Source organism: Bombina bombina, chromosome 8, assembly GCF_027579735.1.
Source record: "Bombina bombina isolate aBomBom1 chromosome 8, aBomBom1.pri, whole genome shotgun sequence".
NCBI lineage: Eukaryota > Metazoa > Chordata > Amphibia > Anura > Bombinatoridae > Bombina > Bombina bombina.
In genome coordinates, this window is record NC_069506.1 from 311662241 (window position 1) to 311679549 (window position 17309).

Genomic DNA, 17309 nt, shown 5'->3' on the forward strand with positions numbered 1-17309 from the left:
ACCACACAACAGAAATGGCGAACCGTGGAATAGGACCGTCGACCGCGGAGCCAATCCTCAGTGTGCGGTGATAATCGTATGAAGAGGACCCTCCACGCTGGATGGCTCCACGGTCAACGATCCTGTACCGCGGTCACCTCTGCTCCGCCCGACCGCCTCTGCCCTGGATGAAGATGTCGCCGCCTTGAAGAAGACGTTCACCGCCTGAATAAAAACCTTCTCCGCCGGACTTCAGGAACGGTGAGTACCTATTTGGGGGTTAGACTTAGGTTTTTTAGGCGCTTTTTTTTTTTTTTTTTTTTTTTTTTATATTAGGGCTTATTTATTTTTATGGGCGAAAAAGAACTGAATGCCCTTTTAAGGGCAATGCCCATACAAATGCCCCATTAAGGGCAATGGGTAGCTTGGGGTTTTTTTAGATTCGGTTTTTATTTTGGTGGGTTGTTTGGGTGGGGGGTTTACTTTTAAGGGGGACTTTGTAATTATTTTAGGTAAAAGAGCTGTTTAACTTAGGGCAAAAGGCCCTACAAAAGGCCCTATTAAGGTCTATTGGTAGTTTATTGATAGGGTGGCTTTTTTGTTTTTATAGGGCTATTAGATTAGGTTTAATTTTTATTATTTTGGATAATTTCATTTATAATTTTTTGTAATATTAGTTTTTTTTATTTTTCGTAGTGTTTGTGTTATCTTTTTAGTAATGTTAGATTTTTTTTCATAGTGTTAGGTTTTTTTTAATCTTGTAATTTATTTATTTTTTATTTTTCGTTTATTTTAAAATAATAAAATAGTTTTGTTAGGTTAATATATAGTTTAATCTAAGGTTTTATTTATTTAAGATAGTTATATTGTAAATTTAATTTAAATATAGGGGATAGTTAGGTTTAGGGGTTAATAGTTTAATTTAGTGTGCTGCGATGTGGGGGGCCGGCGGTTTAGAGGTTAATAACTTTATTAATGTGGGGGGCCGGTGGTTTAGGGGTTAATAACTTTATTATAATAATAGAGATGTGGGGGGTCGGTGATTTAGGGGTTAATAACTTTATTTAGAGTAGGCGATGTCGGGGGCTGGCGGATTAGGGGTACCTAGACTAGGGGTTTATGTTAGGGTGTTAGGTTTTTAAAAAACGTTCTTTTCCCCATAAACTTCAATGGGGTTGCGTTACGGCGATCGCTATTCTGCAATCGCAGGAGTGTTTTTCTAACACTTTCTCTCCATTGATGTCTATGGGGAAAAACGTGCACGAGCATGTCAAGTCAGGCCTTGGGTTTTGTGCGGCATGGAGCTTAACGCACCATACCGCACAACAAAAGAAGGTTTTTGAGTAACTTGTAACAGAAGCGCTATGGAGAGTGCGATACTGCTCATTTATTTGCGTTATTTACGCACCCGGTTTAGCACACAACTTGTAATCTTGCCGACTGTGAGTTAAAGAGAGAAGTAAAGGGACACTAACTCTACACAGGCACAGAAGCAATGACAGGTAGTGACACAAAGTCACTGGAGAGCTGACCACCACAACACAGTAAGAGCAACTGTGACACACACAAAAGAAGCTTCAGACACTGGAGCACAGACAGACACACAAACAGAGGTAAAACAGAAGACACAGAGGGACAGATACACAGGAGCAGTAACAGACGCCAACAAAGTGGAGCTGAGACTGACAATGGAAAAGAAACAAAAAACATTAGTCTAACACATATATAAGCCCTGACAGACATAAATAAATAATGAAGGACATACGGACACAGGAGAATAGAAAGTGCACATATAAACATACGGATAGTACACAGACAGACATACAGTGCCTAGATGCACCCACTGACTCAAAGGGAGAGGGTGAGCAGACACACACACACACAGAGGGTGCACACATAAAGACAAAGGGAGAGGGTGAGCAGACACACACACATAGAGGGCGCACACATAAAGACAAAGGGAGAGGGTGAGCAGACACACACACATAGAGGGTGCACACATAAAGACAAAGGGAGAGGGTGAGCAGACACACACACATAGAGGGTGCACACATAGAGACAAAGGGAGAGGATGAGCAGACGCACATAGAGGTTGCACACATAAAGACAAAGGGAGAGGGTGAGCAGACACACACACATAGAGGGTGCACACATAAAGACAAAGGGAGAGGTTGAGCAGACACACACACATAGAGGGTGCACACATAAAGACAAAGGGAGAGGGTGAGCAGACACACACACATAGAGGGTGCACACATAAAGACAAAGGGAGAGGATGAGCAGACACACACTCATAGAGGGTGCACACATAAAGACAAAGGGAGAGGGTGAGCAGACACACACACATAGAGGGTGCACACATAAAGACAAAGGGAGAGGGTGAGCAGACACACACACATAGAGGGTGCACACATAGAGACAAAGGGAGAGGGTGAGCAGACACACACAGAGGGTGCACACATAGAGACAAAGGGAGAGGGTGAGCAGACACACACAGAGGGTGCACACATAGAGACAAAGGGAGAGGATGAGCAGACACACATAGAGGATGCACACATAAAGACAAAGGGAGAGGATGAGCAGACACACACAGAGGGTGCACACATAGAGACAAAGGGAGAGGATGAGCAGACACACATAGAGGGTGCACACATAAAGACAAAGGGAGAGGGTGAGCAGACACACACACATAGAGGGTGCACACATAAAGACAAAGGGAGAGGGTGAGCAGACACACACACATAGAGGGTGCACACATAGAGACAAAGGGAGAGGGTGAGCAGACACACACACATAGAGGGTGCACACATAGAGACAAAGGGAGAGGATGAGCAGACGCACATAGAGGGTGCACACATAAAGACAAAGGGAGAGGGTGAGCAGACACACACACAGAGGGTGCACACATAGAGACAAAGGGAGAGGATGAGCAGACACACATAGATGGTGCACACATAAAGACAAAGGGAGAGGGTGAGCAGACACACACACACATAGAGGGTGCACACATAAAGACAAAGGGAGAGGGTGAGCAGACACACACACACATAGAGGGTGCACACATAAAGACAAAGGGAGAGGGTGAGCAGACACACATAGAGGGTGCACACATAAAGACAAAGGGAGAGGGTGAGCAGACACACACACATAGAGGGTGCACACATAGAGACAAAGGGAGAGGGTGAGCAGACACACACAGAGGGTGCACACATAGAGACAAAGGGAGAGGGTGAGCAGACACACACAGAGGGTGCACACATAGAGACAAAGGGAGAGGATGAGCAGACACACATAGAGGATGCACACATAAAGACAAAGGGAGAGGATGAGCAGACACACACAGAGGGTGCACACATAGAGACAAAGGGAGAGGATGAGCAGACACACATAGAGGGTGCACACATAAAGACAAAGGGAGAGGGTGAGCAGACACACACACATAGAGGGTGCACACATAAAGACAAAGGGAGAGGGTGAGCAGACACACACACATAGAGGGTGCACACATAGAGACAAAGGGAGAGGGTGAGCAGACACACACACATAGAGGGTGCACACATAGAGACAAAGGGAGAGGATGAGCAGATGCACATAGAGGGTGCACACATAAAGACAAAGGGAGAGGGTGAGCAGACACACACAGAGGGTGCACACATAGAGACAAAGGGAGAGGATGAGCAGACACACATAGATGGTGCACACATAAAGACAAAGGGAGAGGGTGAGCAGACACACACACACATAGAGGGTGCACACATAAAGACAAAGGGAGAGGGTGAGCAGACACACACACATAGAGGGTGCACACATAAAGACAAAGGGAGAGGGTAAGCAGACACACACAGAGGGTGCACACATAAAGACAAAGGGAGAGGGTGAGCAGACACACACAGAGGGTGCACACATAAAGACAAAGGGAGAGGGTGAGCAGACACACACAGAGGGTGCACACATAGAGACAAAGGGAGAGGGTGAGCAGACACACACACATAGAGGGTGCACACAGAGACAAAGGGAGAGGATGAGCAGACACACACAGAGGGTGCACACATAGAGACAAAGGGAGAGGGTGAGCAGACACACACACATAGAGGGTGCACACATAAAGACAAAGGGAGAGGGTGAGCAGACACACACACATAGAGGGTGCACACATAAAGACAAAGGGAGACGGTGAGCAGACACACACACATAGAGGGTGCACACATAGAGACAAAGGGAGAGGGTGAGCAGACACACACACATAGAGGGGGCACACATAGAGACAAAGGGAGAGGATGAGCAGACGCACATAGAGGGTGCACACATAGAGACAAAGGGAGAGGATGAGCAGACACACATAGAGGGTGCACACATAAAGACAAAGGGAGAGGGTGAGCAGACACACACAGAGGGTGCACACATAGAGACAAAGGGAGAGGATGAGCAGACACACATAGAGAGTGCACACATAAAGACAAAGGGAGAGGTTAAGCAGAGAGACGCACAGTTACAGACACACTGAGGCACACAGATACAGGCACAATGAGACACACAGATACAGGCACACGAGACACACAGATACAGGCACACGAGACACACAGATACAGGCACACCGAGACACACAGATACAGGCACACCAAGGCACACAGATACAGGCACAATGAGACACACAGATACAGGCACACGGAGACACACAGATACAGACACACCGAGGCACACAGATACAGGCACACCGAGGCACACAGATACAGGCACACCAAGGCACACAGATACAGGAACACCGAGGCATACAGATACAGGCACACCGAGGCACACAGATACAGGCACACCGAGGCACACAGATACAGGCACACCGATACAGGCACACTGAGGCACACAGATACAGGCACACTGAGGCACAGATACAGGCACACAAACACACAGACACACAGATACAGGCACACTGAGGCACACAGATACAGGCACACTGAGGCACACAGATACAGGCACACTGAGACACACAGACACAGGCACACAGACACACAGATACAGGCACACTGAGGCACACAGAAACAGGCACACTGAGGCACACATATAGAGGCACACTGAGGTACACAGATACAGGCACACTGAGGCACAAAGATACAGGCACACAGACGCACAGATACAAACACCCTGAGGCACACGGATACAGGCACACTGAGGCACACAGATACAGACACACCGTGGCACACAGATACAGGCACACTGAGGCACACAGATACAGGCACACAGATACAGGCACACTGAGGCACACAGATACAGGCACGCTGAGGTACACAGATACAGGCACACTGAGGCACACAGATACAGGCATACTGAGGCACACAGATACAGGCACACTGAGGCACACAGATACAGGCACACAGACACACATATACAGGCACACTGAGGCACAAAGATACAGGCACACAGACGCACAGATACAGACACACTGAGGCACGCAGATACAGGCACACTGAGGTACACAGATACAGGCACACTGAGGCACACATATACAGGCACACTGAGGCACACAGATACAGGCACACTGAGGTACACAAACACTGTAGCACTGATGGATAATGCCAGACATTTATACAGGAGAAGGTTTCAGACAGACAAACATACTCACAATAAGACAAAGGCCAACACTCTCACATACTCGAGACAACACCAAGAGCTGATAAGAATCTTATAGTTTAAAGTGACATAATGGAGCAATACTTACTTTTTTGTGTTTCATTTAATGAGTGTATATGTACTGAAGCAACTATAAATACATTAGAACATACATACAAACATGTCTGGAAATGTGAGCAGTAATTTTGTATGTATACTATCTATCTATATACATTTATATACATATACATAATATACATGTATACATTTACGTATATATAGATAAGTGTCTATATGTCTGGAGAGGAATGCTTTAAACATGGCAGACCCCTCCCACATAGATGGTGAACATAGCATAGTGGTGAAAAAAAAGAAGAAGCTGCAAAGCATGCTGGGGTGACTCACAGAGCGCCATACCAAACTGAGAATGTCTGCTCGAATCCTCCATCGTACCCTGGTTCCCAGGACACATTTGCTGTATTCATGGATACCAGGACTTTAATGTTAGAGGGGGCATGGGGGCTGGTGCCTGAGAAGATAAAGACACAATCATTAGTTAATTGCTATCATAAAGTGGCATAAAATAAATTATTTATCCTGCATTCTCTTACTTAAACATTGCCTGTCACACTTTACTCGGGTGTTTTTCCTAATTTGTCTTTAATACTTGAGTTTAGGGACCAGGCACGTCCACTGCTACCACCCTGATATCTTCAGAGTTTGGCGTTAGCCGTCAAAAGCAGCGTTAAGGGGTCCTAAAGCTGCTTTTTAACGCCCGCTGGTATTTAGAGTCAGGCAGGAAAGGGTCTACCGCTCACTTTCTTTCCGCGACTCCAGGCTACCGCAGATCCCCTTACGTCAATTGCGCATCCTATCTTTTCAATGGGATTTGCCTAACGCTGGTATTTGGAGTCTTGGAAGAAGTGAGCGGTAGAGCCTCTACCGACAAGACTCCTACCGCCAAAAAAAGTCAGTAGTTAAGAGTTTTATGGGCTAACGCCGGAACATAAAGCTCTTAACTACTGTGCTACAAAGTACACTAACACCCATAAACTACCTATGTACCCTTAAACCGAGGCCCCCCCCACATCACAAACCCTCTAATAATTTTTTTTAACCCCTAATCTGCCGACCGGACACCGCCGCCAACTACATTATAGCTATGAACACCTAATCTGCTGCCCCTAACATCGCCGACACCTATATTATATTTATTAACCCCTAATCTGCCCCCCCAACGTCGCCGCTACCTAACTACAGTTATTAACACCTAATCTGCCAACCAGACCTCGCCGCCACTATAATAAATGTATTAACCCCTAAACCGCCGCACTCCCGCCTCGCAAACACTATAATAAATTGTATTAACCCCTAATCTGCCCTCCCTAACATCGCCGCCACCTACCTACAATTATTAACCCCTAATCTCCCGCCCGCAACGTTGCCGCTACTATAATAAAGTTATTAACCCCTAAACCTAACTCTAACCCTAACACCCCCCTAACATAAATATAATTTTAATTAAACGAAATAAATTTACTATTATTAAATAAATTATTCCTATTTAAAACTAAATACTTACCTATAAAATAAACCCTAATATAGCTACAATATAACTAATAGTTACATTGTAGCTATTTTAGGATTTATATTTATTTTACAGGCAACTTTGTATTTATTTTAACTAGGTACAATAGCTATTAAATAGTTAATAACTATTTAATAGCTACCTAGTTAAAATAAGTACAAAATTACCTGTGAAATAAATCCTAACCTAAGTTACAAATACACCTAACACTACACTATCATTAAATTAATTAAATAAATTACCTACAATTAGCTAAACTAAAATACAATTAAATAAACTAATCTATAATACAAAAAAAACACTAAATTACAAAAAATAAAAAAATATTACAAGAAGTTTAAACTAATTACACCTAATCTAAGCCCCCTAATAAAATAAAAAAGCCCCCCAAAATAAAAAAATACCCTACCCTATTCTAAATTACAAAAGTAATCAGCTCTTTTACCAGCCCTTAAAAGCGCTTTTTGCGGGGCATTTCCCCAAAGTAATCAGCTCTTTTACCTGTAAAAAAAAAAACAACCCTCACCCAACATTAAAACCCACCACCCACATACCCCTACTCTAACCCACCCAAACCCCCCTTAAAAAAACCTAACGCTAACCCCCTGAAGATCTGCCTACCTTGAGTCATCTTCACCCAACCGGGCCGAAATCTTCATCCAAGGTGCGCAGAGGAGGTCCTTCATCCGGTAGAAGTCTTCATCCAGGCGGCGTCTTCAATCTTCATCCATCCGGAGCGGAGCCATCTTCCAAGGAGCCGACGGGGAGCCATCCTCTTCATCCAAAGTCTTCTAACACAATGACGGTACCTTTAAGTGATGTCATCCAAGATGGCATCCCTTCAATTCCGATTGGCTGATAGGATTCTATCATCCAATCGGAATTAAGGTAGGAAAAATCTGATTGGCTGATTCAATCACCCAATCAGATTGAAGTTCAATCCGATTGGCTGATCCAATCAGCCAATCGTATTGAGCTCGCATTCTATTGGCTGTTCCAATCAGCCAATAGAATGCAAGCTCAATACGATTGACTAATTGCAATGGCAATGCCCCGCAAAAAGCCCTTTTAAGGGCTGGTAAAAGAGCTGATTACTTTTGTAATTTAGAATAGGGTAGGGCATTTTTTTTATTTTGGGGGGCTTTTTTATTTTATTAGGGGGCTTAGATTAGGTGTCATTAGTTTAAACTTCTTGTAATATTTTATATTGAAGTTCAATCCGATTGGCTGATCCAATCAGCCAATCGTATTGAGCTTGCATTCTATTGGCTGATTGGAACAGCCAATAGAATGCGAGTTCAATACGATTGGCTGATTGGATCAGCCAATCGGATTGAACTTCAATCTGACTGGCTGATTGAATCAGCCAATCAGATTTTTCCTACCTTAATTCCGATTGGCTGATAGAATCCTATCAGCCAATCGGAATTGAAGGGATGCCATCTTGGATGACGTCACTTAAAGGTACCGTCATTGTGTTAGAAGACTCCGGATGAAGAGGATGGCTCCGCGTCGGCTCCTTGGAAGATGGCTCCGCTCCCGATGGATGAAGATTGAAAACGCCGCCTGGATGAAGACTTCTACCGGATGAAGGACCTCCTCTGCGCATCTTGGATGAAGATTTCGACCCGGTTGGGTGAAGACGACTCAAGGTAGGGAGATCTTCAGGGGGTTAGCGTTAGGTTTTTTAAGGGGGGTTTGGGTGGGTTAGAGTAGGGGTATGTGGGTGGTGGGTTTTAATGTTGGGGGGGTTGTATTTTGTTTTACAGGTAAAAGAGCTGATTACTTTGGGGCAATGCCCCACAAAAAGCCCTTTTAAGGGCTGGTAAAAGGGCTTTTTTATTTTATTAGGGGGCTTAGATTAGGTGTAATTAGTTTTAACTTCTTGTAATATTTTTTTATTTTCTGTAATTTAGTGTTTGTTTTTTTTGTATTATAGATTAGTTTATTTAATTGTATTTTAGTTTAGCTAATTGTAGGTAATTTATTTAATTAATTTAATGATAGTGTAGTGTTAGGTGTATTTGTAACTTAGGTTAGGATTTATTTTACAGGTAATTTTGTATTTATTTTAACTAGGTAGCTATTAAATAGTTATTAACTATTTAATAGCTATTGTACCTAGTTAAAATAAATACAAAGTTGCCTGTAAAATAAATATAAATCCTAAAATAGCTACAATGTAATTATTAGTTATATTGTAGTTATATTAGGGTTTATTTTCTATGTAAGTATTTAGTTTTAAATAGGATTAATTTATTTAATTATAGGAATATTATTTCGTTTTATTTAAATTATATTTATGTTAGGGGGGTGTTAGGGTTAGACTTAGGTTTAGGGGTTAATAACTTTATTACAGTAGCGGCGACGTTGCAGGCGGGAGATTAGGGGTTAATAATTGTAGGTAGGTGGCGGCGATGTTAGGGAGGGCAGATTAGGGGTCAATACAATTTATTATAGTGTTTGCGAAGGCGGGAGTGCGGCGGTTTAGGGGTTATACATTTATTATAGTGGCGGCGAGGTCCGGTCGGCAGATTAGGGGTTAATAAGTGTAGGTAGGTGGCGGCAACGTTGGGGGGGGGGCAGATTAGGTGGTCATAAATATAATATAGGTGTCGGCGATGTTAGGGGCAGTAGATTAGGGGTTCATAGCTATAATGTAGGTGGCGGCGGTGTCCGGAGCGGCAGATTAGGGGTTAATAGGTGTAGACTTAGAGAGTGTTTCCCCATAGGAAACCATGGGGCTGCGCTAGGAGCTAAACGCTGCTTTTTTGCAGGTGTTAGTTTTTTTTTCAGCCAGCTCAGCCCCATTGTTTCCTATGGGGATATCGTGCACAAGCACGTTTTTCCAGCTTACCGCTACCGTAGGCAACGCTGGTATTGAGGGTTGAAGTGGAGCTAAATTATGCTCTACGCTCCCTTTTCTGAGCCTAACGCAGCCACTCAGACAACTCTAAATACCAGCGTGGAAAAAAAAGCAGCGTAGGAATATTCTGATTGGCTGATGGAATCAGCCAATCAGAATCAAGTTCAATCCGATTGGCTGATCCAATCAGCCAATCAGATTGAGCTTGCATTCTATTGGCTGTTCCGATCAGCCAATAGAATGCGAGCTCAATCTGATTGGCTGATTGGATCAGCCAATCAGAATATTCCTACCTTAATTCCGATTGGCTGATAGAATCCTATCAGCCAATCGGAATTCGAGGGACGCCATCTTGGATGACGTCCCTTAAAGGAACCTTCATTCGTCGGGAGACGCCGGAAGAAGAGGATGGATCCGCGTCGGCTGCTTCAACATGGACCCGCTCCGCACCAGATGGAAGAAGATCGAAGATGCCGCTTGGATGAAGATGTTTGCCGGTCCGGATGTCCTCTTCTTGCCGGATAGGAGGAAGACTTTGGACCCTCTTCTGGACTTCTTCAGTGGATGTCTAGCCCCCGCTTGGGTTGGATGAAGATATCGGAGCCAGGACCGATCGGTGATACCCGGTGAGGTGAAGACAAGGTAGGAAGATCTTCAGGGGCTTAGTGTTAGGTTTATTTAAGGGGGGTTTGGGTTAGATTAGGGGTATGTGGGTGGTGGGTTGTAATGTTGGGGGGGGTATTGTATGTTTTTTTTTACAGGCAAAAGAGCTGATTTTCTTGGGGCATGCCCCGCAAAGGGCCCTGTTCAGGGCTGGTAAGGTAAAAGAGCTTTTAAATTTATTAATTTAGAATAGGGTAGGGCATTTTTTTATTTTGGGGGTCTTTGTTATTTTATTAGGGGGCTTAGAGTAGGTGTAATTAGTTTAAAATTGTTGTAATATTTTTCTTATGTCTGTAAATATTTTTTTATTTTTTGTAACTTAGTTCTTTTTTATTTTTTGTACTTTAGTTAGTTTATGTAATTGTAGTGTTTTGTAGAAATTGTATTTAATTTATTTATTGATAGTGTAGTGTTAGGTTTTATTGTAGGTAATTGTAGGTATTTTATTTAATTGATTTATTGATAGGGTAGTGTTAGGTTTAATTATAACTTAGGTTAGGACTTATTTTACAGGTAATTTTGTTATTATTTTAACTAGGTAACTATTAAATAGTTCTTAACTATTTAATAGCTATTGTACCTAGTTAAAATAATTACCAAGTTGCCTGTAAAATAAATATTAATCCTAAAATAGCTATAATATAATTATAATTTATATTGTAGCTATATTAGGAATTTTTTTTACAGGTAAGTATTTAGCTTTAAATAGGAATAATTTATTTAATAAGAGTTAATTAATTTCGTTAGATTAAAATTATATTTAACTTTGGGGGGTGTTAGTGTTAGGGTTAGACTTAGCTTTAGGGGTTAATACATTTATTAGAATAGCGGTGAGCTCCGGTCGTCAGATTAGGGGTTAATAATTGAAGTTAGGTGTCGGCGATGTTAGGGAGGGCAGATTAGGGGTTAATACTATTTATGATAGGGTTAGTGAGGCGGATTAGGGGTTAATAACTTTATTATAGTAGCGCTCAGGTCCGCTCGGCAGATTAGGGGTTAATAAGTGTAGGCAGGTGTCGGCGACGTTGTGGGGGGCAGGTTAGGGGTTAATAAATATAATATAGGGGTCGGCGGTGTTAGGGGCAGCAGATTAGGGGTACATAAGGATAACGTAGGTGGCGGCGCTTTGCGGTCGGCAGATTAGGGGTTAATTATTGTAAGTAGCTGGCGGCGACGTTGAGGGGGGCAGGTTAGGGGTTAATAAATATAATACAGGGGTCGGCGGTGTTAGGGGCAGCAGATTAGGGGTACATAAGTATAACGTAGGTGGCGGTCGGCAGATTAGGGGTTAAAAAAATTTAATCGAGTTGCGGCGATGTGGGGGGACCTCGGTTTAGGGGTACATAGGTAGTTTATGGGTGTTAGTGTACTTTAGAGTACAGTAGTTAAGAGCTTTCTGGGCTAACGCCGGTTCATAAAGCTCTTAACTACTGTACCCTAAAGTACACTAACACCCATAAACTACCTATGTACCCCTAAACCGAGGTCCCCCCACATCGCCGCAACTCGATTACATTTTTTTAACCCCTAATCTGCCGACCGCCACCTACGTTATACTTATGTACCCCTAATCTGCTGCCCCTATCACCGCCGACCCCTGTATTATATTTATTAACCCCTAACCTGCCCCCCACAACGTCGCCGCCAGCTACTTACAATAATTAACCCCTAATCTGCCGACTGCAAAGCGCCGCCACCTACGTTATCCTTATGTACCCCTAATCTGCTGCCCCTAACACCGCCGACCCCTATATTATATTTATTAACCCCTAATCTGCCCCCCTCAACGTCGCCGACACCTGCCTACACTTATTAACCCCTAATCTGCCGAGCGGACCTGAGCGCTACTATAATAAAGTTATTAACCCCTAATCCGCCTCACTAACCCTATCATAAATAGTATTAACCCCTAATCTGCCCTCCCTAACATCGCCGACACCTAACTTCAATTATTAACCCCTAATCTGACGACCGGAGCTCACCGCTATTCTAATAAATGTATTAACCCCTAAAGCTAAGTCTAACCCTAACACTAACACCCCCCTAAATTAAATATAATTTTAATCTAACGAAATTAATTAACTCTTATTAAATAAATTATTCCTATTTAAAGCTAAATACTTACCTGTAAAAAAAAATCCTAATATAGCTACAATATAAATAATAATTACATTGTAGCTATTTTAGGATTAATATTTATTTTACAGGCAACTTGGTAATTATTTTAACTAGGTACAATAGCTATTAAATAGTTAAGAACTATTTAATAGTTACCTAGTTAAAATAATAACAAAATTACCTGTAAAATAAGTCCTAACCTAAATTATAATTAAACCTAACACTACCCTATCAATAAATTAATTAAATAAAATACCTACAATTACCTACAATAAAACCTAACACTACACTATCAATAAATAAATTAAATACAATTTCTACAAATAACTACAATTACATAAACTAACTAAAGTACAAAAAATAAAAAAGAACTAAGTTACAAAAAATAAAAAAATATTTACAAACATAAGAAAAATATTACAACAATTTTAAACTAATTACACCTACTCTAAGCCCCCTAATAAAATAACAAAGACCCCCAAAATAAAAAAATGCCCTACCCTATTCTAAATTAATAAATTTAAAAGCTCTTTTACCTTACCAGCCCTGAACAGGGCCCTTTGCGGGGCATGCCCCAAGAAAATCAGCTCTTTTGCCTGTAAAAAAAAACATACAATACCCCCCCCCAACATTACAACCCACCACCCACATACCCCTAATCTAACCCAAACCCCCCTTAAATAAACCTAACACTAAGCCCCTGAAGATCTTCCTACCTTGTCTTCACCTCACCGGGTATCACCGATCGGTCCTGGCTCCGATATCTTCATCCAACCCAAGCGGGGGCTAGACATCCACTGAAGAAGTCCAGAAGAGGGTCCAAAGTCTTCCTCCTATCCGGCAAGAAGAGGACATCCGGACCGGCAAACATCTTCATCCAAGCGGCATCTTCGATCTTCTTCCATCTGGTGCGGAGCGGGTCCATGTTGAAGCAGCCGACGCGGATCCATCCTCTTCTTCCGGCGTCTCCCGACGAATGACGGTTCCTTTAAGGGACATCATCCAAGATGGCGTCCCTCGAATTCGGATTGGCTGATAGTATTCTATCAGCCAATCGGAATTAAGGTAGGAATATTCTGATTGGCTGATGGAATCAGCCAATCAGAATCAAGTTCAATCCGATTGGCTGATCCAATCAGCCAATCAGATTGAGCTCGCATTCTATTGGCTGATCGGAACATCAGCCAATCAGAATATTCCTACCTTAATTCCGATTGGCTGATAGAATACTATCAGCCAATCGGAATTCGAGGGACGCCATCTTGGATGACGTCCCTTAAAGGAACCATCATTCGTTCCAATCGGATTGAACTTGATTCTGATTGGCTGATTCCATCAGCCAATCAGAATATTCCTACCTTAATTCCGATTGGCTGATAGAATACTATCAGCCAATCCGAATTCGAGGGACGCCATCTTGGATGATGTCCCTTAAAGGAACCGTCATTCGTCGGGAGACGCCGGAAGAAGAGGATGGATCCGCGTCGGCTGCTTCAACATGGACCCGCTCCGCACCAGATGGAAGAAGATCGAAGATGCCGCTTGGATGAAGATGTTTGCCGGTCCGGATGTCCTCTTCTTGCCGGATAGGAGGAAGACTTTGGACCCTCTTCTGGACTTCTTCAGTGGATGTCTAGCCCCCGCTTGGGTTGGATGAAGATATCGGAGCCAGGACCGATCGGTGATACCCGGTGAGGTGAAGACAAGGTAGGAAGATCTTCAGGGGCTTAGTGTTAGGTTTATTTAAGGGGGGTTTGGGTTAGATTATGGGTATGTGGGTGGTGGGTTGTAATGTTGGGGGGGGGTATTGTATGTTTTTTTTTACAGGCAAAAGAGCTGATTTTCTTGGGGCATGCCCCGCAAAGGGCCCTGTTCAGGGCTGGTAAGGTAAAAGAGCTTTTAAATTTATTAATTTAGAATAGGGTAGGGCATTTTTTTATTTTGGGGGTCTTTGTTATTTTATTAGGGGGCTTAGAGTAGGTGTAATTAGTTTAAAATTGTTGTAATATTTTTCTTATGTTTGTAAATATTTTTTTATTTTTTGTAACTTAGTTCTTTTTTATTTTTTGTACTTTAGTTAGTTTATGTAATTGTAGTTATTTGTAGAAATTGTATTTAATTTATTTATTGATAGTGTAGTGTTAGGTTTTATTGTAGGTAATTGTAGGTATTTTATTTAATTAATTTATTGATAGGGTAGTGTTAGGTTTAATTATAACTTAGGTTAGGACTTATTTTACAGGTAATTTTGTTATTATTTTAACTAGGTAACTATTAAATAGTTCTTAACTATTTAATAGCTATTGTACCTAGTTAAAATAATTACCAAGTTGCCTGTAAAATAAATATTAATCCTAAAATAGCTACAATGTAATTATAATTTATATTGTAGCTATATTAGGATTTATTTTACAGGTAAGTATTTAGCTTTAAATAGGAATAATTTATTTAATAAGAGTTAATTAATTTCGTTAGATTAAAATTATATTTAACTTAGGGGGGTGTTAGTGTTAGGGTTAGACTTAGCTTTAGGGGTTAATACATTTATTAGAATAGCGGTGAGCTCCGGTCGTCAGATTAGGGGTTAATAATTGAAGTTAGGTGTCGGCGATGTTAGGGAGGGCAGATTAGGGGTTAATACTATTTATGATAGGGTTAGTGAGGCGGATTAGGGGTTAATAACTTTATTATAGTAGCGCTCAGGTCCGCTCGGCAGATTAGGGGTTAATAAGTGTAGGCAGGTGTCGGCGACGTTGTGGGGGGCAGGTTAGGGGTTAATAAATATAATATAGGGGTCGGCGGTGTTAGGGGCAGCAGATTAGGGGTACATAAGGATAACGTAGGTGGCGGCGCTTTGCAGTCGGCAGATTAGGGGTTAATTATTGTAAGTAGCTGGTGGCGACGTTGAGGGGGGCAGGTTAGGGGTTAATAAATATAATACAGGGGTCGGCGGTGTTAGGGGCAGCAGATTAGGGGTACATAAGTATAACGTAGGTGGCGGTCGGCAGATTAGGGGTTAAAAAAATGTAATCGAGTTGCGGCGATGTTGGGGGACCTCGGTTTAGGGGTACATAGGTAGTTTATGGGTGTTAGTGTACTTTAGGGTACAATAGTTAAGAGCTTTATGAACCGGCATTAGCCCAGAAAGCTCTTAACTCCTGCTATTTTTCTGCGGCTGGAGTTTTGTCGTTAGAGCTCTAACGCTCACTTCAGAAACGACTCTAAATACCGGCGTTAGGAAGATCCCATTGAAAAGATAGGATACGCAATTGACGTAAGGGGATCTGCGGTATGGAAAAGTCGCGGCTGAAAAGTGAGCGTTAACGCCTCTAACGCTGGTTTTCACGGCTAACGCCAAACTCCAAATCTAGGCCTAAGTGTGCCAGTTACAGTGTATCTTCTCAATACCCCTTTACTTTAATCACTAAGTGTGCCAGTTACAGTGCATCTTCTCAATACCCCTTTACTTTAATCACTAAGTGTGCCAGTTACAGTGTATCTTCTCAATACCTCTTTACTTTAATCACTAAGTGTGCCAGTTACAGTGCATCTTCTCAATACCCCTTTACTTTAATCACTAAGTGTGCCAGTTACAGTGTATCTTCTCAATACCCCTTTACTTTAATCACTAAGTGTGCCAGTTACAGTGTATCTTCTCAATACCTCTTTACTTTAATCACTAAGTGTGCCCGTTACAGTGTATCTGTTCAATACCACTTTACAGCATGGGATCAATTCAACATCAACCATCCAATCAGTAAAAAAACACTTTTAAAAAGGATTACTGTATTTTTAAAAATAAAATTAAAATCTCACTTCTAAACTATGAAACATAAACACAGATTTAATGTGAGCATCAAAATATTCACGTATCTTTGTAATGACACGTTTAGAGGTTTAAACATGTTAATGATAAAAATAATCAAAACAATAAATATGAAACAATTGCATATATGTCACAAATTGGTTAAATGAAATAAGTGCCTTCAAACATATGAAGACAGTCAACATCAATACTGAATTATATGTGATGCTTTACTGAGACCATGACTTTTATTGTTTCCATAAAGGTCTTTATAAATCCTTGAGATGGCCAACTTAAAAAGCGTTAGATAAACTTATTTTTTATATTATTTAATTGTTTTTTCAATCAGCAACAGTCCTTAATCAGAATAGCTTTGAAATCAATAACAAACACACAAGTTGCAGTATGATATTGTGTACAAATTCATATGTTTTAGAATAGGAATCATGGAAGTTATTTTAGTTGAAAACACATACAAAGCTAGATTACAAGTGTAGAGCTAATTTATTGCAAATTTGACAGTTTACGGGTGCTCGATAAAAACTCAGTCATTACAAGTGGCTGGTTATTGCTACTGCGAGCTTGCGGTAGCAATTAGCGCTCAGAAAATGAACCAGAGGTCAGGCCTCTAGTTAATTTAAAAAATGTCCCCCAATTGCCCCCAAAGTAAATTGTGTAGTGCCTATATT

General features: G+C 41.8%; 1 protein-coding gene across 1 annotated transcript in view; it reads right to left on the reverse strand.

Moving 5' to 3' along the window:
• IGSF9B (immunoglobulin superfamily member 9B) overlaps window positions 1-17309 on the reverse strand; it is a 257520-nt gene that overhangs the window by 151135 nt on the left and 89076 nt on the right. The window contains exon 12 of the mRNA XM_053691163.1: window positions 5998-6109. Within this exon, the coding sequence (XP_053547138.1) occupies window positions 5998-6109 (112 nt within the window). The remainder of the gene's footprint in view (window positions 1-5997; window positions 6110-17309) is intronic.